This window comes from Pholcus phalangioides, unplaced genomic scaffold (genome assembly GCF_987345545.1).
Source record: "Pholcus phalangioides strain wild (caught in Gottingen) unplaced genomic scaffold, Ppha-v1.0 ptg000016l_1, whole genome shotgun sequence".
NCBI lineage: Eukaryota > Metazoa > Arthropoda > Arachnida > Araneae > Pholcidae > Pholcus > Pholcus phalangioides.
This window is the reverse complement of record NW_028301609.1, coordinates 5,344,139-5,369,664: the sequence shown is the minus strand read 5'-3', so window position 1 is coordinate 5,369,664 and position 25,526 is coordinate 5,344,139. Positions and strand designations below refer to the sequence as shown.

The window sequence follows — 25,526 nt, the reverse complement described above, 5'->3', positions numbered from 1 at the left end:
TGTATTTTTCTGTTTTTATTTCAGATCCCCCGTTCTTGATGTTACAGTTTTAATTGGTGAATGAACCGTTATAGTTCTAAAGAAAAGATCCTGAGCATTCAAATCCAATTTTTTTTTCTTTTCAGTTCATCATTAGAAATTTCAAACAAAATATTGCATACTTCTCAAATATTTCAATGCGTCATTACTTTTATATTGAAGGATGACATTAAATTTCCAGGAATCATTATATATCTCAGTGAAACATCACCAGATGATTGGCTGACTAATTTGCTTACAATGCAAGATGAAACCAAGATCAGATTTCTTATGGCATCGTTCAATGAAAAACTATGACATCAGTTGTCACGCTCTATTCATTGTTGAGCATGACAAAACAAAAGCAAATCACATCCTAAATTCATTTATTGTTTAGTTGTTAGAATCTTGTTTATGATCAGAAGAAAAATTCCCAAAGTACAATAAATTTCAGAAAACCTATATGGAACCAGTGCTGTCTTAACGAATGCCACTCAAGTGCGGGGGGGGGGGGGGGGAGACTTGTGAAAATGGAATCTGGTTGAAATTCTTAAAAGCCAGGTGGGTCAGAAAAATAACTTTGCCTGAGAGCACAGGATGCTCTTAAGATGCACTGCATGGAACTTGATTCAAAAGCATGGATTAACAACAGCTTAGAACTCAAGTCCAACTGTCAAGCTATATTTATCACCACAATAGTTGTTTGAGGCATTTTCATAAAAATTAAACTTTAATCAAAGCAGTGTTCTCACAAGCACAACTGAGAGAGAGATATTCAATTAAAAAAGAATGAAGTGGCTTTCAACCCAAGTAGCAAGACACATTCTGGATGGAGTCCAAAAAACTTCAATTAAAATTAGTAACAAAAAGATAAAAGAAAATTCTGGAAACCTGAAAATAAGGATGAAAGAAATAGTAAAAACTTTTGAGGAGAGTTAATCCATTTCCAAAAATGCAGTTCTATAGTAATCTTATGTTTAACTGTATGTTATGCGAGTTCAAAATGGGATACCTTAAAAGACCTACATGGTACTGATGATGCAACAATGATAAGGAAACATATTGTTCATTGAGATTACATGGACACCTCATACATATGATATTTGAGCTACATCTGATAAAATTGTCCAATCATGGAAAAGAAAATTCTGAATGATGATTTGATCTGATCTTTGAAATGAATTTCACACATTGAAAAGGCCATCTCTTTGATTTACAAATATAATGATGGTTACCAAAATAAATTTTCAATGATGAAATGGGATTATAATTCTGTACATAAAATATAAAAGTACATGCTCTCTCTCCACTACTTGAGTTATGGGGGAAAGCCACTTCTTTAGTAAATGGAAATCCATAAATATCAGTGTGCAGCTTTTCAAGACAATGAAAAAAAAAATGTCATAGATGCAAGTGCAAAAGTTCACTAAAAAAATCATGATGGGAAATTACAAATCTCAAGGAAAACATTCACATAGAAAGAAATAGAAATATACATTATATATAAAAAAATGAGAGTGTATAATCAACGAATGATCATAAGAACTATAAGAGATACATCATTGGAAAGACTTCAATAATTCTTTCATTCTTCAGTGGCTGCTTCGTTTTTGATCATGTCTCAACTTACTCTAATGTACACGATGAAATAATGACAAACAATCATATATGAACGCAAACAAATATGTATATTAAAAAAAGCAAAGTATCTGCACTTTGAAGTTGAATCAACGACACAAGCTTTTCAGAAGAGAAACTTGAAACATTTTTTCAGTTTTTCTCATGGCTTGTGTTAGGTGGGCAGGTATAATTGCTAATTTGAATATTAAGCAGGCCTTTAATATCTCAGGTATACCCGAATAATCTATGAATTCCTCATCATGCCACTTATGACATCAACAATTTGTTAATAAAAAAGTAATTGAATGTATCAAAGTAACATTTATCTCGGAACATTACAGCCGCAACACAGTTTTGAAGATATTCTTCTTGCACATTATTAAATTATGATTTCCTGCTCCCAGATCAAATATTTTTCAATCAACATACAAATAAGCTCACCGAACTGGAAGCTGGATCATAAATCTTCATTCAAAAGCAATATATTTTTAATTACAAACGCTCATTTTAATTTTTTCCTTGATCATGACATGCTATCAGCCAGCCACTGAAGAAAGACATAATTCGACACAACACATATTCATGAAACCCAACAATAGACGAAAACAAAGAGCAAAATATTACTGTTTTTGAAATAACAGTTTATAGTGGGGAGGGAAATGAAGTTCTAAGCATTAAAAACATATATGTATATATATATTCACACATTTCAAAGTAGGAGAGGGATTTTTCAAGTCATTCAAGCATGAAATTTTAGAAGAAATTTGTTTCATTCAGGGCTCATCAAATGAGAAGAAAGAAAACAAAATTTAAACCGGGTTTTTAAGTATTCTTTTCTGTCTGAAATCATAAACTTTACGGCAGACGAAAACCATTTCTGGTGAGATGTAACTTGGTGGTAGCCTGTCTCTTCTTGGATAGTCATCTATGGGTGGCACGACCGAAACTGGAGAATCGCATGTACTCTCCAACATTTTGCAATGCTTACGATAGCTACAAAAAAAAGAAGAAAAACAAAAGAATACTCGATTAACTATAAAATTCGTGAGGAAATCAATGACTCCCCAATTAAAATACTGATAACACAACAGATTTTTCTCAAGGGACAAGTGTATTACAAGCACTTCCCCGTTTACACCAATGGCAATCTGCTGTGCGAGAAGACATCTTTCAAATTACTAGACACATTCAATTTATTCTGCGGAACTTTATGCTATTCTTTAAGCTCTCCATCGTATATGATGTAACCACAAACGATGCATTGTTCTATAGCATTTCACACTCATACATGCTATTTTTCATGCAATACATTATCTTAAACTTTACTGGATACCTGGTCATACGTTGGAACACGAAAAAGAGGAAGCAGACACAGCAGCTCAAATAGCATCCACCATTGATAATAGCCTTTTGGTACCTGCCAGTGACTACTTTTAAATCTTACGAGAAGTAAGTACATCCCTGCTTTGAGCTGCAGGACCAACAGCACGAGGAAGTTCTGCTTGCCAGTTGCCCATAAGACACACAATCATATCTTTTATTATGAGATAACAACTAGAGTGCTCACATTGTTGAAGTCCATTGCTCATATTTTTAGTTGTACACATCGGCATCATTTTATGACTACTTTGATCATAGTCATCATTCAGCTAGTGACATTTTAAATAGCCACTTCAATGCATTTCTTGCATTTTTAAATTCATTAGAGCCATTGGTTTTTATGACAAATTATAATTGCTTACAATTTACCCCATTGTTTTACGTTTTGTGTAGCATCTTTTTTTTTTTTTTATCATGCGCGCTTTTACTTTCCTGACATGATGAGAACAAGTTTCATCTTATTTTTAATTGATCCTTTGTTTTGGTGTAATTTGATTTGATCGGTCCTTGTGAGAAAAAAAAAAATTCCAATCCAATCCCAATTTTTTCCCAATATATTTTATTTGTCCCAAATTTTTATCATGATTTTTTTACAACATTGAAAATATTACAGGAGTAACTTACCGACAATATTCGCCAAATGTCAAAACATAGCATTTATCTTCAATGCAAGCAACGCTGTTTGTATCACAGTGCTTTGATGCAAAAATCTCTCCCTCAGTGTGAAAAGGTTTCCTCCCTGGCTCTGTGTGCTCCGGACGGTAGTACCACAAAAGGCTCATGGTCATTTCACCTGGTAAAAAATTTTAATTTATGAAAAAAAAGTTTTCTTCCACATATTACAACATTTTGAAATTTGTACGTTAAGGATAAGGCTTGAGTTACTCGTACCACCCATATAAGTATGCAAGATTTATAAAAGTTGTTTAATGAGATAATAATAAAAACCAAGTATCTAGAATATAAAGAATAATCCAAACAAAAATACACTAGATATTATAAATTGCCTATTGTCTATAGCTTCACAAGCCACCCCCCCCCCCATGGGATATGTGCTAAGAAGATATAAATTTTCTAAAATTGATATACTGCAGTTGAATATTACATCATATTGGGCAAACATCATTCAAAAAAACGTGCTCATACTCACACAAATGGACTTTGAAACATTATTTTGTACTACATACCATGTGATGTCACACATCAACAACCTCCAATAGCATTGATCTTTATTAATATTGAATCAAGAAAGGCTACAGATTTCCTTATGAAGATTTAAAAGTAATTGCGTTTTTTTTGAAAAATTTTACAAGCATATTCACATAAAAGGCATGATTTATGTAAGAATATGAACTACTATAAATGTTAAGGCCAATGTCTAGGCTCTTTGCAAAGTAGACGACCAGTTTTTGGCTAATTTGCAAAATGATCAATCAAGAAAATGGCACACTACTTTGCAGAGTGTCAGGACTTTGGATGTAACATACAGAATATATATATACTAGCTATAATACCCGGCGCTGCCTGGGTTTTCTTCAATGAGGCTTTTTTGGATCACGCGATATCTCCCTCTCTTTTTCTTGAGGGACATACAAACCGTGTCCAAGTTAACCAATATGGCGACCTGCGCGATTCATGAAATAAACAAATCTAGATTTACACAGAAACGTAGAAATGAATGGATATTTTTGTTTTTTTAAGGGGCGCTAGGTATTTCGATAACCCCCCCCCCCCCCCCTGAACTTCAAGTTATCCATCTGTCTGTTCCAGCTTCCAAAAATCCTTAGTTAAAGCTGTGGAATTTTTTCGATGCACTTTTCACGGGCTCATAACTAATTTTAAAATATCCTAACCCACATGAATTGATGCAAATAAATATCAAAAGAGACAATATGGAGACATTAATTTTCATACTTGAGAAGATATAAATGAAATCAATGATATTGCTCGAATATCCAACTCAAAAGTATAGGTTTGGCTAATTACTTCATATTTAATCTCCTGGGCTTCGTATATCTCTAAGCGAACTGAATATTTCAAAAATCGAGAATTCAATACAATTTTTAAAATTATTGATGGGGCAGAAAATCCCACTAATTTCTGCATTTCTACAGTAAAATCGACAATTTTAGCACTGATTTCTATGAGGATCACCCTTTTTCTGACTCTCAAAGCGATGCTGTCTATTCAAAAAGCCTCATTGAAAATGTGGCAAACCATTATAAAGGCATAAACTATTATACATATACTAACAGGATTAAAGAAGTGACAAACCGTTGTAAAGGCATATACACGTCTGAAACGCATTGCTAGGGAACCACGGTAACCAAAGTAAACGTTCGGAAAGTGATTGTTGAGGCCCAAAAACCATTGTTGCCGGACAGTTTTTTGCCCATTTGGGGCATTTGCCCTGGGCTGACGAAATTTTAAAGTAGCCTATCGTTCAAGTCGGGTCCCATTTGGTATATATATGCAAAATTTGGCGACGATCGATCTAAAATTGTAGATTTGTATAGAGAACATACACAGACACACAGAAAATCAATTTTATATATATAGATAAAGGTGTAAAGCTGACTTCAATTCAAACTTCAGCTTAGTTACTGAATAATTGATCTTATTATGTGTGACTATCGTTACACATCTGATAGTTTATTTATGACAAATTCAATAATTTGATGTAGGTATTTGACAAAAAAATCAACTATTTGTACAGTCAAACTTCGTTAATAAGTCACTCTTGGGAGACCGAAAAATATGACCTCGTAAGCGGAGTGATTCGTTAAACAAAGTAGAACTATGTGTGTGTGTGTGTGTGTGTGACCACGCTGATTCCCATCTCCCCATTCATGCGAGGGAAAAAATTTTTTAGTTATGCAAACAAGTTCAGTCATGAAAATTGATTACTCAAGTTTTTCTCAATCAATTAATGTTAAATTTTTATTTGCTACTTAATCTGAACGCAAAATACCGTATATACTAGTGTATAAGCCGAGTTTTTTTGTGGAAAAATTCGTTCCTCAAGTGGGGGGTCCGCTTATACTCGGGTCAGTTTTTGATGAGAAAATATCGACCCCACAATCAGTAGTCATTTTTGTAGCAGTGTTCGAGAATCCGGCATTATTGGTATGGGATATGTTCAAACCCCACGGAACTGATAATGTCGAAGCCGAGGGAAAGAAATCGAAAACATCATTGGCTTTGATAGGGGCCGTTCAAGTATTACGTCATCATCGATGGGGGGGGGGTCCGATTTGCTGACAAGGGGGAGGGCGGGGTTTGGATAATGCTTACGTCATCAACCACCCTTCATGAAAATATGAGTTAGGATTCAGAGGGGCAGAGCTGATGACGAAATTTTGCTGAGGAGGTGGGTCAGTAGTTTGCTGACTTTTGCTGACAAGTGGGGGGGGGGGGAGGGAGGGCGTCAAAAATGGCTAAAAATTTGCTTACGTAATACTTGAACGGCCTCATACCAGGTGGGCTAACGTCGATTGTACAGCCTTTAGATGTGAGCATCAACAAGCGTCTCAAAGACTAGTTGAGGAATTTGTGGATCGAATGGATGAGTTCCGATGATAAAGAAACTACAAAAAAAAAAGTGGTGCCTTGAAGAAACTTGACATTGGCCTAGTGTGCCAATGGATACATGAGGCGTGAAATTCTGTTTCTGCCGATCCTTGAAAAAGTGTTGCGTCAGCAATGCGATGGACGGAACTGAAGATGATATTCTCTTTGAAAGTGCAATGGCGATAGCCCAGATGAAGATAAAAACGAAGATGCCGCACCCCCTTATGATGATCTGATGGATTACGATGGGCTTGGAGACTCAAAAGAAATGGATTACAAAGTTTGAATCATTTTCTGTTGTGTAAATCTTCGGAAACTATTCATTTTGTATAAAAATATATGAAGAATTTATTATTTATTAAATATATAAAAATGATAAGAATATTTTTTCTCTAAAATGCACGGATTTTTTTGGGGTCCGCTTATACACGGGTTTTCAATTTATTGCGGTTTTGGTTGTCCTGAAGTTGGGGAGTCGGCTTATACACGAGTATATACGGTATTACCTTTCTCAATTTTAAAAAATTTGAAAAATTTTCTGCATGTTTATGGAAACCGAAGTATTGTCGTCTTGAATGACAGTTTAATTATCTGAATATAACCTGATATAGAAGTAACCTTTTAATAATATCTTATGTAACTCACAGAATTATGATAAGGGAGAAGTCACACAGTACTATATATAGACATGTAAATTACATTTACTGAAATGTAATCCCAGATTTTGAAAGAAACAGTTTCTGGCAATGATGATTTGATCCTTTTTGTCACACCACAGTTATTTTCTGCACACGTTGGCTAATTAGACCGGGGCGTACAATTTATTGCTGATTCTGAATGGCAGCTTTTTTTTTTAATACTCACCGAAAGGTAGGTGCACTAACCCTTTGGTGTGGGACTCCCTATGATAATCTTTTTCTGTGGTCATGTCACAGTTTCTGATGTACCCCTGCATCAGGAAAGTTTCTCACAAGAACAAACCGAGTATCAAATTCCTGACACCTCTACAGATTCTTTGGTATTTTAGGTGAGTATCTTATCTACCTGGGCTACTGCGCCCTCTGGCAATGAATTAAACTATTTAATGCCGATTCAAAAATTCAAAGAATTATTTTTTGTACAAAGAGAAGATTGTTGTAATGATTTTGCGAAAAAATAAGGACTGCAATTGATTAAAATTTTCAACTGGTTCAATTTTATGAACCAATTGAAAATTTACCATTTAATCTAATTTTAATCAAACAGTTTTAAATGCTCACCATTTATAACAAGCATAGTATTTATGACTATATGTTGTAAAAGTATTTTTATTAATTTCATGCTTTTGTACTAGATGTAAATGAATATAGCAATAAATTCTATAGAAATCTATAGGAAATAGAAACAGATATAAAAATAGATAAGAAATGTCAGCTTAAAATGCTGAACATATTTGACAAATTCTGGAATTTTCCTCACTTGGAACTTTGTAATTTTTTCGAAAATCAATTATTTAAACTAGTCCAAGGATGTCATTCTAAGTTATCCATATAAAAGTTTTCAAAAGCTGGCTGATGTGAAGATGAATTCAGGAAAGAAAGAAAATTCAACTCCCCTTGTGGGGGAATCGAACCCACATCCTCTTGCTTGACAGGTGAGTGCTCTGGACCACTGGATTACACAAAGGCATAGAACATCAATCTTTCCTCAGAGCTTATGTGTTCAGAACGGGACCATACATGGGCGGTAAGACCTAACTCAGGTCAGAGCTCACAATACTGACATTGCCACCAGATGGCAACTTATACGAAAGCAATAATTAATACTCCACATGAGAGTTTTCAACAGCTCGCTGATGCGAAGATGGATCCAGGAAAGAAAGAAAATTCCATTTTTTTAAAGAAAAAAAGAAAGAAAACAAAAATTAAAAAAAAAATTAAACTAGTCACTGATTTTGAAACTACTTTTGATCTTCATACTATTACTTAATTCTCCAGAAATTACACAAACTTTACTGGGGGGAAGAAGAAGAGAAAGCTGATGTTTCCCGAACACGAAAAAGTGAAGACAACAAATTTTGGACTCGTCTTCTACAACTTCCATTGAACTCACTTAGAAACTGACATCGCCACAAGTTTTCTTTGAAACTACTTGAATTTCCCATTAGTGAAAAATTTGATCAAGGCATCAAAATTGATATATTTTTAAATAGTGCCACATATCAGAAATGTTATGTATAGGAACATAATTCGACACCTAATCAGTTTCATGAAATAAGTTATTAACTTTTAATAAAAATTTTAGTCAAATTTTAATAGGATGATTGAGTCAATCTCAACTAAATTTTTAACTATGACTAACAACTGATTAATTAACCAACCCGATTAATCTAGGACTGGCCCTACAAAAATCCTTCAGAAAAAATTTATTACCATCAGCAGGATTTTCCCATAATGCAGTGATTTTCGCAATAAATGGCAAATCAGTTTTGCGAGCTCCAGATTTCAGAAGAACACAATCTCGCACTTTAATGATATCACCTTCCTGGTGTCGAATTGCAGAATAACATAATCTTAAGAATGGTGGATCATCGTTCTGAAAGAGCATTAGAAAAAGATCACAAGTTTATTATAGAAAAATTCGAGAAATATGAAAGTAAAAAAAAAATTGAAAGGAGAAACACTTTAGTCACTCTCATTGGCAGAATATCAGATGCTGAAATAAAAGATACATGCATAGTATTTTTTCAATCATTAAATTAATTCTATCCGCATCACTGCAAATTGATATCCTTAGACTAAGACATTCAAATTTGTGAAGAATATTTTAATCAGCTGCTCAAGTCTTCACGCCCAAGTTGGGATTTGAAACTGAATCTATATCTATTAAACCAAAGGTTAGCCTTCAAACCTCTACGCTGCTGTAAAGCTACCACTGTTTTTATTCTTAATGCTTCATTAGTTGTAAGGAAAAGGTCCCAAGGGGACGTCTTCAAAAAGTTTTGAAAAAAATTACCACAGATTCTATTCATTTAAATATGCATAGAAACATTTAAAAAATCTGACGGAATTATTATGGATTACTAAAAAAAACCTGTAAATATTAATATTTTTGATGCCAAGAATGAATTTTAAAATCTTGCAACCCCAGAGTGGTATCATTCAAACAACACATGATCAGGTACAGCATAGAAGAAAAGAAAACTAGAATGTGCAACGAAAGTGAAAAGAACTTTTTATATACCGGGTGCATAGCAAACAGGGGTAATGACATTTTACTGATGAACTGTTGATCCTAGAGGTATACTTTCAGTTAGAGAAAGTTTTCAAACAATGTGTAGTATTCAAATATGCCATTCACGTTTCAAGGGGTTGTAGAGTTATTAAAATAAAAGAAAAACTTTTTGTACAGTCCCAGTGTGCCCTAAAACCCAGTTAGAAAGTTGTTGCCCTGTCTCCCCTGATGCCAAATAAAAAAATTCTATGTTTCTAAGTGTAATATTCACTGAGGTATTCAAAATTCGAAAATCGGAGCAAAGTTGAAAAAAAAAAAGCTCTAAATATTAAAAAAAAAAAAACATTTTACCTGCACTTAACTATTATTTTCTCAAATTCCCTCCTTTCTTCAAATATATCAGCGAACATATCACTTAGGGGTCATTCAAGTATTACATCAGCATCGGGAGGGGGGGGGGGGAAGAGTTTCGGATTTGCTGACTTTTGATGACGAGGGGGGTCTGAAGGTTGCTTACATCATCAAATCATCAACCACCCCTTTTTGATGATATGAAATATTCTACACTGCTGACGGGGGGTTGAGGGGTCATTGTTTTGCTGACAAGGGGGGGGGGGGGGTCAAAAATGGCTGAAAATCTGCTTACATAATACTTGAATGGCCTCCTAGAAACTGAGTTTTCTTTTGCTGGCATCAGGACAAACGGGGAAACAACCTTCTAATTGGGTTTCGGTGCACACAGGGACACACACACAGTATAGATATTTTTTTATTTTAATAACAACACAACCCTTTGAAACATGAATTACATATCTGAGTACTACACCTTATTTGGTAACTTTTTCTAATCAGAAGTATATCGCTAGGATCAACGGTTCACCAGTAAAATGCCATAACCCCCCCCCCCCCATCTAATATGCACCTTGCACTGCTAAGTACGAGAGATGATGAGTAGCCAACTGCTGTCATTTAAAATTTTTTCTGGCATTGATAATTGAACTCCAAAGAAATGTTTCTTTATTTTTATGTTTCTGGGTGAGATACATGTAGACCTACATAAATTTAAATTTTTTTCATAATTTTTTTAGGACACTACCTTGGGACCCTTTCCTTGTTTGTACCAAACAGAAAATTCTGCTGGGAGTGGTGAGAGAAACAAAGCCAGGCCAAAATAGGAAGAGAATGCAATCACATGAAATGGGAAGGTGACGATTGTTTAAAAGGAAGGCTAGTAAGCTAGTGCAGAAAAGGACCCAGCATAAGCAGATATAGGCTCTTCGAACAAGGTAAAGGACAGTTGTATAGTGCATTGGGGGGGGGGCAGATTTTTTACCTCCACCCTCCCGCCTATGCCAGTAATACAAATTTTTTCGGGAAGAAGGAGGCAGTTGCCCCCTTTGCTCGCCCTCGTATCCACCTATGGGACCTAGTTATAAGATGAAAAATGAATTAGTCAAACTTACACTAATATACACCAATTTTTCAGATGGTGTTCCTTCCCAGGACCAACCATGTGTTATCCTTGCTTCCGGCTTTTTTGGAAGAATGAGACGTGGTAACGAAACTTGTGGCTGAAAAGCATTTTTTTGGAGAGAAACTTCAGAGGATGATGATGATGATGAAGAAGCCGCTGATGCACTCTTCTTGGTGTTTGGATACGGAGCTAATGGCCTGTTCTCAGAATCACGAAATGTTCTTTGTTTCCCATGAAGCCTAGCTCGTCTTATCAGTGCCGATGGCTCTTTCTTTTTTGTCATCTCAATAAACATTATGTCTGGCATATTCTTCGAGCTTCCAGCAGACTGCTTGTCAACTTTGTTTTCTCTAGAATTTTGCACATTACTTTGTGTGGTTTTGATGCCAGTATCCAACTCGGTGACCTCGGATCGTAGGACCACACTCCTGTTCTGCAAGGATTGATACTGATCCGCTTTCATTGTTTCTTGTCTTCTGCTGTATCTCTCCTTTGCTTCTTTGCGGACATCAACGACAACAATTTTCTCCTGGGGACATGCTTTTGGGACATCCAATTCAATGTATGTTTTAGTGTTCCTAGGCTCATTATCGCTGTCAATGTCAACAACAAGAGGGGGTCGCCAGAGGTTACTATTTGGATCGATGACATCTTCATTATTCTGTGCTTCTGCATCCCTGACAACTGAATTATTCACATACTGCTCACATTTGATACTGTATTTCCCTTGATCAGAATAAACATCATCATTAACTTTGGGAAGCTCAGCTTTTTGAGGAGCATTCATAGCCTGGATTGGCTGTTGTTGTAATGCAGGAGGAGTAGGTGGGTGCACAGCAGACGATGGCTGTGGAGAATGATACTGGACATGCTTATTATCAGCCTGGTCATGACACCTGAATACAGAGTGCGATTTTGAAGGTTGAATATGCATGGGCTGTTGATGCTGAGTCATGTACACAGGTGAAGGGTAACTACAATAGCCTGAGGAAGAATATGTGGGTACTTCTGGACCACCTCCATAATTTTGGCGACGGTTGCAACGATACTTTGGGTTTTCCTGTTTCTCTTGAACACTACCACGTTTTTGGGGCATCATTGGGTGCATTCGTCTTTCAGAAGCCCTTTGCTGTGAACTCAGTTCTTGGGTGACAGTGTTTCTATGACCAACATGCCGTTGATTACTGGTATTGTATGAAGCTACTTGATTATGAGGAGATGATACACCCATTCTGGAAGGTTCTGCACATTTTGTAATTGAGGGCTCACGTGAGGACTTCATTGATGCATTAGGCTGCCGGGAAAATGAGGAGTGTGGACTGTTACCCATAGGATACCTCTCACAACTAGGAGATGTTGATTGCACTGGAGTCTGTGCCTGATGTAGCTGTGGATGAGAATGAGGATGATAAGGTACAGGCTTATGAACCACATACTGCTCTGGAACTGGTTGTATCATTGGTCCAGCTGGTTGATAATAGCCTAAAAATAAAATAAACAAAAGGTCCATAATCATTTAGATGAGGAATATTTTGAGAAAAAAGCAATGATGTTTAGAAAACATAGGTAAAGAAGATTTGAGAAAGCGAGAGAGAAAGAGATTTTGATTCAATCGAAAGAAGAACACAAGTTGGTTTCAATACAAAAATTTTTGAAAAAAAATTACCATATTCATTGGATGGGTATGGTCCAGAAGGAGAATGCCCGTATTGAGGCATTGAGAAAGCGCTACTTCCATAATGTCTAGCCATGTGCTGGTCCATCCCTATCATCGGTTGCATGTTACGACCCATAGGATAAGACTGTGAAGCTAATGCTCCAGGTCTGTTGTAGTTATAGTAACTCTGACGGGTGGGCATCACTGCACCCATGACATGAGAAGATGGAATTGGAGCATTTCGTGGTGACCCAGTCACTGAAGTTGGATTTCTGCCATTAGGCTTAAACGTCGTCTCCATCCTCACGCTATAGCTCTGACTAGCACTGTTTGACTGATAATGGTACATACGAGTGATTGCAACATCATCTTTTTCAACTATTCTTTCTATTTTCCTCTCTGCTTTGCTTTCTTCTTTAATCTCCATTTCTTTAGTTGTGTTTATTTTTACTTTTGTAACTTTGGTATACTTTGTGACACCTACTTCACTTACAGAGGTGGAAGCCAATGTGCTACTAATGCAGCTGACTTTATCAACAGTTTCAGATGGTTTAGCAGGCTGCTTATTTTTATCAGTATTAATTTCTGAAAAAGAAATTTTATTCTGCTCTTCTTTTTTCTTTTTCTGATTGGAATCAGGAAGATCTACTTTTTCGAAATCATCCGATTTCTTAGAGACGTCATCAACACTGTTAATTGAAAGTGGGGATTCTATAGTGCTTTCAGATGCATTAAGTGATTCTTCTTTTTGATGATCAACAATCTGTAGTTCAGGGTAATCCAAAACTTCTTTTTTTATTTCAATATTCATAAAATCTGGAGGAATATTGGGGTCTTCTTTTTTTACCCTCTCTCGTCTTTTGGGTTTCTCACACAAGTAGCTTGCAGCTAGAATAGCTTGTGCATTAAGACTTGCCATGCGTTTGCACATCCGTGTATCAATTATCTCAATATCTGGAGCAACTTCTACTCTTCGTCTTTTGGCAGGTTTCTTCCCATCCGAACTTTTCTTCCTTTTGCCTGTAGTGTTACTCTTTTCATCCTTACCCTTTTCTTTTGTTTTTTCCTTGAGATCCTTCCCAGTTTTGCTATCACAAGACGAACTATCTTCGCTCGACGATGGCTCTGGCACAGAATTTTCTTCAGTTTCTCCAGTAGTTCTACCTTCATTTTCATACAGAACATGAACTTTGGCTAGCGCATTTAGACTGGCCATACGATGTGCTCTTGCAGTAGGCCACTCCTGTGTAGCACTATATGGAAACCTGGGGCGTAATTCTCTACTTGGTGTATTTGATTTTTTCTTGCCATTCGATTTTTCCTTCGGAGCTTTTAAAGCCTTTGATTTTGTTGCGGGCTTACAGTCAATTTTTTTTGCACTGCAATAATTGGTTTGAATTCTTGATGTAGTGCGCTTGATCACAGATTCCTTTTTTTTAATGGTTGATTTATTTCCATCATCATTGTCCTCATCCTCTTCTTCCTCATCATCTTCATCATCGTCCTCATCTTCACTATCGCTTTCATCTCCAGATGAGAGGATGACAGAGGTGGAATAACTGACTTTCTTGACAGACACAGATCTCTGGACACCCTTAACACATTTCTGGTTGCCGTTCTTGACAACTCTCACTGAAGAGGATTTCTTTGACACGATGACAACTTTCTCCCGGTTCTTTGGAAAGTTATGCTTCCCTTTTAAATCTTTTGATGATGAATTTTCGAGTTTTGCAATTTTTTTGCTGCCACTCTTCGGTAGAAGTGAAAACTTGGAGTCACCCCAGTCTTCTGATTTCAGAAGTTGTTTGCAAGCTCTAAATGGTGCCATTTCCTTTGCAGAACGCTTGTTCTTTTCAAGGGCAACATTCCTAGTTGTATATCGGCTTTCCCCTGGTTTTTTTGGGACCAGGTTTTGGTTACGGCTCCCCATCAGGCTGTTTATCAAAATTTTTAGGTTGAAAAAAGCTGCAGCATGTTCCGATTATGATCTGAAAAGAAAGGAAAAAAAAAAATTGAATTTAAACCCAAATCTAGATTGAAGATGAATATAATTGATAACATTGATTAAGCAATTATAACAAATCTGTGCACAGAAAGAGTTGGACATTGAGAGCAAGTAAAGTTTCCTCAGTAAAATGTCAAAAATCATACAGCATCTTAGAGATTGGAATATCATGTCATCTGTGAGTTACATGTTTTTTATGAAGTTTTAGTGAATACATGCTCCTATAAACTATTTGTTTTGTTACTGATCAATTACTGTTGTAAATAACTACTGTTTGACTGTCAGGCTTGATAATATTTGCCTTTAACTGAGAATAAGAAGAAATTTGACACAAACTATTTTGACTTTTATTCATAATAGCAACATATATGCAAAGAACTTCACATTACAAAACAAGAAAAAACTGAAAAAAGATAGCCTGCATATATAATAATCTCAGTTAATTACAGCTTTTTAGGGTTGAGCCAATACAACAGAAATAAAGCAAATAAATAATAATACATAAATACTGATCATCATATTACAATAAAATCAGGGTTGGTCGGTTTTCTGACACATGACATTTGTCATGTTAAAAACAACCTCAAATACTGTAATTGGATAAATAAGAACTCCTACTCAAATTGCACGCAATGTTTAAAATTAAAACAAAATACAGTGATACCTCGCTTTTCGTTGATAATTCGTTGAAAAACAATAGGCAAAGTCTGAAACCGGCATAAACCGAGGTAATTATTTCCATATGAATCAATGTAAATTCAATTAGTTCGTTCTAGACTCCCCAAAATAATACAAAAAACACATTTTATAGAAAATTAATACAGTGTGTAAAACTAAAAATAATAAGAAATTATTATTTTTAATATTTTAAAAATGAATATAAAAGGCTTATGTAAAGAATAAATGAAAATTTAACATGCAATTCACATTTTGTATACCTTTCTGAAGACTCTTCTAGCATATGGAAGACGGCAAGAAGGGGGGAAAGAGGTGCAGATATTATTGTTTGGAAGGGAGACTCCCCCTCCATAAGGGCACTATCTAGGCACTATCTAGGGTCACTTCCTGGGGCACTATCCCAAGATCATTCCTTGGGACACTAAGTTCACTCAAATTCTGATGCAAATATTTTGCCCCAGACTTGTCTCAACTCACATCTGTGCTGTCCCTAGTAACACTGTGCATGTCAGTGTGAATTGCCATTTCGAATTTTTCTAACCAGCCTCTGCTGGCCTTAAAATAAGTAAGTGCACTAGCACTTGTCCGAGGCATTTTCTTAATGAGATCGGCATACAACAGTTTGGCCTTTTCACATATGATGGCCACCGAAACAGAATTGCCATCTGTTTTTGATTGATCTAAATTAGTAATTACTGTTTGACATCTTCAATTGCTTGCGATATATATTTCTCATTAGCACATTCAAACCTTTCGCTACATCAACCTTCTTTATTGTTTCCTTTTTTGCCACAATGGAACCTATCATGGATGGTGACATCCCATACATACTTCCAATTACAGCAATCTTATATAATGCCACTCTCGTATTTTTTCAACTCGATTGTGTTCTTCGCCTTCTTCTTCGAAGGGCTGCTGGCCCTGGAACTTTTCTTTGGTTCTGTGGAATTGTTTGGCTATATGCGCAAGGTTGCTGCTTACACAATGACACACTGAGCAGGATAACAAAAATTAGCAGTGAGGTCAAGTGGGCACATCGACAAAATCTGAGGCAACCAACAAAAACCAAGATAAATTTTTCGCAACAAAAAAAAAAAAAAATAGACGAAAACTGAAATAGACAATAACCAAAATCAACGAAAGCTGAGGTATTACTGTGCCTAATAATGGTTATTACATACAAATAATTTTTCACAGAATTATTTCAAACAATACATAAATAAACATCTGCCATACTGTTTTGTGAACAAATATGTGTTTATGAAAATTCTTTGCAATGTCAATTTTTGTTAACAGAAACATTTACCGCCCAGAAGATTTCAGATACTGAAAACAATATTCTTAATGGGCGTAATATATAACATATCTTGCAACCAAAATACACTGGCACCTTGGTTTATGAGCATAATTCATTTAGTGAACATGTTTCTAATCCAAAGCACTTGTATATCACAAAGTGAACCTCCCTTTAAGAAATACATCCACCCTCGCTTAAACGAACCTCAATGACTATAGCACATAATATTAGATTAACTTTTTAATGGCCAATGTTCCAAATTGGGAACATTGGTTTTATTCATCAGAAAAAAATATTTTTATTCTTGAAAGAAATTGATTTTCCCCCCTCCCAAGATGTGAGATTCCAAACTTAATTTGCAAAACAAGAATTTCAACACATGCTATCAATTTAATTTTTTAAAATCACCTATTTTTAAGGAAGAATAAAATTTAATCATATTTTTAATTTTAATGTTGTTTCTATGGACACGAGCAAGTCCAGAAAACATGCATTGAAGGATCAAAACGGGAAAAAATTATAAAAATGAATCTAAATCTGAATTCGGGCAGTAAAAGGTTAAATGAGTAACACTTTAATCACCATGTTGCACCATTAATATATTAAAACGTAATAAAAGATATATATATATAAAAAATGGTTCTGAGATAAACTAAATAGGCTATCTGTAGAATAAAAATTATACCTCCTCTAATATTGCCAAAAAAAAAACCCGAACAATTTTTTAACCCATTTTATGAAGATCTAGAGTATCGTGAGCCAGTTTTTGAAAAATTGTTCTTTGTCATCCACGAGTTTTTGGAATCAGATGTATAAAATGAGATGATTTCATACATTTTTCAAACTTAGGCATTTTGCTTTCAATGATAAGAGGCTAAAGAACTTAATTTTTATTAACCTTTTTTGTTCATGGCTAAAAGTAAAGTTATTATTTTACTTTTTGAAATCTGTTAATATTTTTTTGTTTTCAGTGCAAGTCCTATTTATCATAAGAGTAATTTCATAACAATTGAAAATGCTCACAGAATTTGTACTCTCTAGGCATTTGATTTTTTTCCTGAATCCATTCCATAAAAATTTTGGCATCCACAGAACAAGATTCTCAGTGTAATGTCTTAAACGTCTAACTCAATTGTTCTTTTGCCATGATCTCTGTATCACTTTCCTTTTGAAGCAGAAAAAATTTCAGTTTTTAAAATCTTTACAGATTTCATATTTGATTATTTTACTGCATTTTGACCTTTTAATTTGTTGCATAAACCAGTGGCGGCTCGTGATAGGATATTTTGTGGGGGGTCACAGATTTCCAAAAATATACTGCCATCTATCCACGAAGATATGAAGTCACGTACATGTATTATTTACAATTAGTAAAGTATTGCACTGTATCGAAAAATTTTATTTTTGTTTATCAAATTATTTTTCACATTATCTGTATATCTACACAGTACAAAAAATAATGCTCTATCAATGCAATAATATTTACATAAATAGTTTGCGCAGTAAGCTTAATCAATATCTTAACAAAATTGAAAATGATCATTTAAGTTTAGCAGTTACCACCGGTAATGGTTTTTACAAATTGTGTGAAAATTCATACTCTTCCTTCAATATCAGGGGTCTGCTAGCCAAAATTTGTCACAAAATTCCGGACATAAAAAAGCCCCTTTACAAAATTCTGGACCTGAAAAGTGGACTTTCATAAAATAACAATTGATGGAACTATAAATTTGGAATTTCATTAGATTAACTACATTACTTTGCTTCCCGCAGAATTACTTATTTTTCACAAAATTAATGATTCTTTTCACAAAAATAAGAAATTTTTTCACAAAACAGGACTTTTTAAGGCAGAAATTTTACAAAAAAGGTCTGGACAGACCCTTGAATATTATACTCTAATTTAAAAGGTGTATAAAATTTTATGATAAAGCTATAAAACAAAATATAATAATTATAACAAAACATATATAATTAAAAATACAAGATTTGAAAGATAGAATGTAGATGGCATCATCAGTAACTGTGGTGCATTTCCAGAACGACCATAATATATAACCTGTGCTAACAATCTTCCTTTCTCTCGTATCTCTACTACTAAAGGGTATCTCATATGGCACACATCATAAAGCCTCTAAAGAGGAAAGAAGAATGCACTCTCCATGGGAAGTGGCACCAAACCTTGACCATATCACCCATATTTTACAAGACTTTTTTTTTTAAGAATGCTTCTGAAAATATGTATTTCTTTTCTAATTTCTTAAATTCACTTTAAAAAAAGGAGAAATCCAATGGTATTGAGTTGTTATAAAATCCATTTGAAGAATTAAAATAATGACTTCTCAGAGGAACGCACGCCTCCTTCATGAGCTGTCCCCTCGCATAAACTCAAATATTTTCATGCGTAGCTTCCCAGCATTCAAAACCAATATCATCACTAATGCTTCTGTTGCATTATTCATGGGGAAATTTAAAAAACTATTCTAATAAGCTGAGAACATCGTAACTATCATCGAACATCGCGCTTCTTCTTCATTCAATTATAAAGTTTGACATGAATGTCGCTCTCCACTTGTTAATACAAGATATACAGAAGACTGGATGTTGTGAAGATATTTATTATTTGAGATGTTAATTTTTAAAGGAAGGAAAAAACTCATCTCTGCCTCTACCGGGAGTCGAACCCGGGTTCGACTCCCGTATTTCTGGTGGCTCGTCGTCCATGAGCTATTAGCTGATCGGTTTCACCGTCCATTGCACGGTTCCGTTCGGCATATATACGCTCTAGCGAAGGAAAATCTCTATCTCCTCTGTAGCTTAGTGGTCAGAGCACTCGTCCGGCAATCGAGGGACCCGGGTTCGACTCCCGGTAGAGGCAGACATGAGTTTTTTCCTTCCTTTAAAAAATTAACATCTCAAATAATAAATATCTTCACAACATCCAGTCTTCTGTATATCTTGTAATTATAAAGTTGTTCTCATCTCAGTCTTTTATTATTTTCTCTATAGTGCTTTTTAGTGTTTTATAAAACTTAATATGAAATTTTTGGCAGTACCTAGAATAAATTAAAAAGATTTTTCTTTAGAAAACAATGTGAAATCACATTTCGACCAACAAATATTATTTTAGAACAAATCATCTTTGTCAGAGGTATCTGTACAAAATTGAAATTTATAGTAACAACACATATAAAAGTTGCAATTAAATATCAAATGTACCTGGCTGCACCACCTGTGAAATTTAATTTATACTTAAATTTCATGGGGATCAGTCCCTGGTGAAATAATTGGGCCCCAAAGCAGAATGTTTAGTACTGTTCTGCGACGAGCCCTCGGCTGACTGGAAATGTTCTGCGGTAAAAATCCCCATACATGTAATAGTGTTTTTTGCACTTTTTCTTAAAATTCTTCCAAATTGTTCTGCAGTAGCAGTAATTGTTCTGCGACATACGTAGCAGATTTCAGCACATTCTGCTTTGGGGTAATTGGGATTGAAACTTAATCCTTCAGCATGAAAATGGATGCCGGAAGTGTTACAGACCAGGCTTTTCACGGGCCCTTCTATAGCGAATTTATAGCATGGAAAAAAAAAAAAGATAGGAATTTTTCGACGGCTGGAGCCCTGTCAGCCCCACCTTTGTGGGGGGGGGGGGGGGAGACCATGCCTGTGGGTACTTGGTACGAGCTGTATGTAGAAGATTTCGATTCCTAAATTGATTCTGGAGACGTTTGATGCAGTGCAACAAAATACTGTAGCAGCATCCCTGTCTCCAATGTCACTGCATCAAAATAACCATGCAGTAACCCAGATCCTGATGATGCATGTCCCAAGGGAAAGGAAGGCCACATCTCTCTGGTATAATGGTCATATGCTTATAATGCTTACTATTATTATATAATGCTTACAACATTTACCATTGTAACTGCTTTATGTATTTTTCATCTTACAAAATATTTATTACATTTTAACCATATAAATTGTTTGCCGCACATTGGTGGTCGGTGAAGCTGGTTTTCTGCAGTTTTCCAGGCACGGATGAAAGAGCCAATCTCCCATTTGAAAAAAAGAGCAGGAAGACATTCAACATGATAAAAAAATTCAAGCATTTGAAGTCTTGGCTTCAAAATAAGGAAGACAGATGGCAGCACCAGCAAGAACACCAAAGAAGCACAACTCTTTTAACATGAATACAGTCGAACCCTGTTATAGCGCCATAAATTTTCTGTGAACAAATCTTCCATACATGGGAGTATAATGTAAAAAAAATAAAACCTGTTTTAGTTAACTCATTATAAGGCCAACTATTGTTTGTATGGAAATAAAATCTATGTGACATTTTCCAAGAATTTCCATAATTTTTCTTATCATTTTTTTTTCTGAAAGAAGTTGAGGATTTATCCTTTTCCACTGTTTATTATCGGTCAGCACAACAACAGGTAAGAGCAAATGACGAAGAATAAAGAGTGTGATCTCAGAAAACACATTTAATATCTGAATGTGTATAGGAACCAAAACAACCAACATATTAAAAAAAAACCCCCGATTTATTGATAACGGGAACACGTGAAATGAGCATATAACACAATAACACTGATTTGTTCAAGGTTGACAAGCGAGGAAAGTTTTTTCAACAGTACGTTTTCACTCGCTGGTCATAATATTTTGATTTGCTCCATTCAAATAACGTCAAAAAGAGTTGTCCTTCCAATATCTGAGAAACAGTAAATTTATGACTATAAAACTAATGGAGACTAAAAGTAATGTCACCAGTATATTTTTTTTTGCACTTATAAAATATGTCCCTGAATTTATGCAGAATTAAAATAATTTCAAAAGTGCACGTCGTTTTTATCAAACAATATTTTGAAGTAATTGTACAGTGTTTGCAATGCTACAAAAATTTTGTCATCTCAAAATTGAATACGTATAAAAAAATAGGTTATTTTATTTGCGGAGTAACACTAAGACACTCGGATACGGCATTTCATAACAAATGCGGGAAAGGAAGGTGCTGCTTATGTAATGCGCGTCTCTCCGAAACACTATTCTAAGCATAATCCTCCGGTACAATGCCAAACTCATGGTAGCAGTCAAAATTCTTTGGGACAGATGGTGGGCGTTACAAGATTCGACTGTACATTCCTGCATGGTTAGAAAATCCTCAGAGGAATGTGCACAGCGAAACAGCAGTCTTATCAACATAATTATTCTTATAATTCATAATTAATTCGTATTTGGAACTGAAGGGTAAGTAAACTCTGCCAGTTAAAAAAAAAAAAATTAAAAGCAGAAAAATTCAATAATTAAGAAAAAAAGAAAGTAGATAATATTTTTTTTCACATCCACTTTTTAATTTCTTCACTTTTTTTTCTTAAAGCTAATAATTACCATTAAAAAAATAATAATTGCCAACTCAAATCAAAACCAAAACTGACAACTCAAAATATTTTCTTCGCACAAATTTAATAAATACAACAAAACATATATCAAAATAAAAAAGAAGAGAAGAACAAACAATCGGAAAAACAATTTTAAAGAAAAATGCAGCTAATAATTACGACGAAAATAGCTTTCTTTTAACCCATTTAGAGAGTGTAGACCATCTTTTTTTTTTTTCTTCTCTTTTCGCAGATCTAGGGATAAGTTGTGAACAAATTAATCACATGGATACGCATAGACAATGTGAATCAATCAAAGGTGGATCAATGTCAAACCAATCATCGCTTTTTAAAAAAAATTTCAAAATGACATCTGTTTTGTGAACCTCAATTTTCGTAATTAGGTCCTCCTTTACAGGGACAGTCTCGTCACGTCCCATTAAACGAGGGTAACGTGGACATTTAAAATAAAAATAAAAAAAAGAAGACAAAAAAACTATCAAATCGGAGACTCCATCATGAATCGATGGTGAAATTGTTCGATGAAATCAAAAAAAAAACCATCAATCGTAGAAATGATTTGGAGACATACCTTGCACGTAGAAATAAAGAGTGAAGGTTATTTCACTCGAAAGAGAGAAAGCCCCGTCCTCTCCGCAGCTCATAGAAAAACTGGAGATTTATGAGGAGCTGTCAACAACCTCAATGGGTGAGAGGCATCTCGAACTGGGCCACATTGTGTCCGACAGCCCTAAAAATATTTTCCGAGGTTGGGGCAAATTAATGCTCGATACGCCAGGTGGCGCTAAGAAACCAAAATGAAACTTCAGGACGATGTCGGTATGTGACCATATAATCCTTGTTTTTACGGTATTTCCGGCTTTTTGGATCACGTGATATTGTTCGGCCACAGGTTTGAGGGACAAACAAACCGTATCCAAGGTAACCAACATGGTGGCTTCCTTGAAAGCTCATGAAGGGAAACGAATCTAGATTGAAGATATGCAGAAATGAATCGATTTTTATTCCTTCTCGAAGTCTAAGGCCGGAATTACACTTTAAAAGTTTTATGAAAGTTCTTTTATCAAACTTGAAAAATGCAACTATCGAGCGTATCGATTACATTCGAACGAATATAGCCAATACGCTTATTGGTTGTCATTCTCAAGTTTTGTAAAAGATCTGTTATCAAACTTTTTGATAACAGAAAAAAAAAAAAAAATTGAAAAATGAGTAGAATGGGAGAAAGGCAGCAAAATTTGTATAACCCCGAACAAATCCCCCTCTGCCGAGACAGTAAGAGACTACTAGGTCAGTGAAGGATCAAAAGAGTGACCTAGAGAGTTTACAAGCACGTAGGTGAGAAAAAGAGTGACTTATAGTGGGTGCAAGCACGTTAATGACCAAAAGAGTGACATACAGAGCGAAGAACCGGGTCGGTGAGTGACCTAGAGCGTGTAAGCACGTGAATGACCAAAAGAGTGACCTACAAAGTGTGAAAGCATGCGACTGACAAAGGAAAAAAAAGACAGAACATGTGTAAACGTATAAATTATCAAAATAGTGACCTATAAAACAAGGCACCGTGTCAGTGAGTGATCAAAAGAGTAACTTAGAGCATGTAGAAGTATGTGAGTGACCAAACCAAGTGTGAGAGCATGTGAATGACTGAAAAGAGTGTGAGAGCATGTGAATGACTGAAAAGAGTGTGTGAGCATGTGAATGACTAAAAGAGTGTGAGCATGTGAATGACTAAAAGAGTGTGTGAGCATGTGAATGACTAAAAGAGTGTGTGAGCACGGGAGTGACAAAAATAGTGACTTAGAGACACAAGTGTACTTGCAGGAGCAGGAGGAGGCCAAGCGGCTTATAACACAGGGTGGCAATTTCGAGGAAAGGGTAGTCGAGAAAATTATACTAGAAGTGGGGAAGGACGGAAAAATTCGTGTAGCGCTAGGCGGCAAAACCATAAATGCGCCTCTTGCCACATTTGTCCAGCGGGCCATGGGTTGAAGGCCCCGGCCTTAGCTGATCTCGAAGCTGCTTTATCATGCTATATACTTTTTTTTTTGCAAGATTTTCTCTGAAATTAATGTAATAATTAAAACCGCTGGTTTGAATATTTTACAATCAAAAGAAATATATATATATTTCTCTTGATTGTATCTGTGCTTTGCATAATAAAAAGTATACTTTTATTATGCAAGGGAAATTATTATTTAAGCGTAAAAGAATAGTGAGGGGACTAGAAAGGGGAGGGGGTGACCGTTACGAGGGGGGTTTTACCGCATTTTAGCAATTTATCTATTTGACATACTACTTTACCGCCCACTAACTCCAGTCATATCGTCATACAGCAATTTACCACTGGTCGGAAAAAAACTAGTCGGCTGAACTAGAACCTATCCTGCATTTATAACGATCTCGGCAGAGGCGTCGAAGTATATTTGAAAATATTTCAAAGACAATGAGTGCTCGGCTTCAAAGGTGGCGTAGCCAGTGCCATCTTAACGCATGGGCCCACCCGGGCACAGTCCGGGGGCCTCAAAAGAACAGGGGGCTCAGAAAAATTAAAACTGGTTGAAATTTGCGAAATACGCCAGGTAGGGTCTCTGAAAAATGTTATTGCAGGAGTCCCCCATGATGCTCTTAAAACGGCCGTAGGTGTGGTGTTAGAGTTGGTGGGTGTTGAGCCATGCCTCCTATATAACCTTCTATATATATATATACTATACTGAAAGTACTGTGGTTGAGCATCCACAGTATTTTGTATCACGTCCCGAGCACTCCAGAAATGATTCAGAAATTAAAATTTCAAGACAAGCACCCGCAGGTCAAAAATACTTCTAATGCCCATGAGGCCGGGATTGAACTATAAAAGTTTTATTGAAGTTCTTTTACAAAAGAAAAAAAAAACCCAATAAACCTATTGATTACATTCGCTCAAATGTAACCGATACGCTTATTGCTTGCATTTGCTAAGCATTATGAAAAAAATTTTATGAAACTTTTATAGGATAAGCCTGTGAGTATTATGTATAATCGTAAAAAAAAGCAGGATAGGGAATAGCGATCGTGTCCACATAGGTGTCAGGGCCACTCCCTAGTGAGTAGTGTGGCAGCTCCACCATTGGCAATAGTGCACACTAGTTTGGTCTGGTGCCCAGATCGATAAATGTTGGAGGCTGGAAAATCCGTCTGGCCACACATTGATCGAAGAACGCCAACAGCCATA

General features: G+C 35.6%; 1 protein-coding gene across 1 annotated transcript; it reads right to left on the bottom strand.

Annotated features, from left to right (window-relative positions):
• Positions 1-538: 538 nt before the first annotated feature.
• On the bottom strand, positions 539-23,014 carry LOC149074917 (uncharacterized). Its single transcript, XM_089245865.1, has 6 exons — positions 22,884-23,014; positions 12,942-14,920; positions 11,265-12,757; positions 9,000-9,162; positions 3,643-3,811; positions 539-2,631 (listed from the first exon to the last, which is right to left on the bottom strand). Exons 2-6 carry the CDS (start codon positions 14,860-14,862, stop codon positions 2,448-2,450), a joined length of 3,930 nt encoding a protein of 1,309 aa, XP_089101991.1. The 5' UTR covers positions 14,863-14,920; positions 22,884-23,014; the 3' UTR covers positions 539-2,447.
• Positions 23,015-25,526: the final 2,512 nt, after the last annotated feature.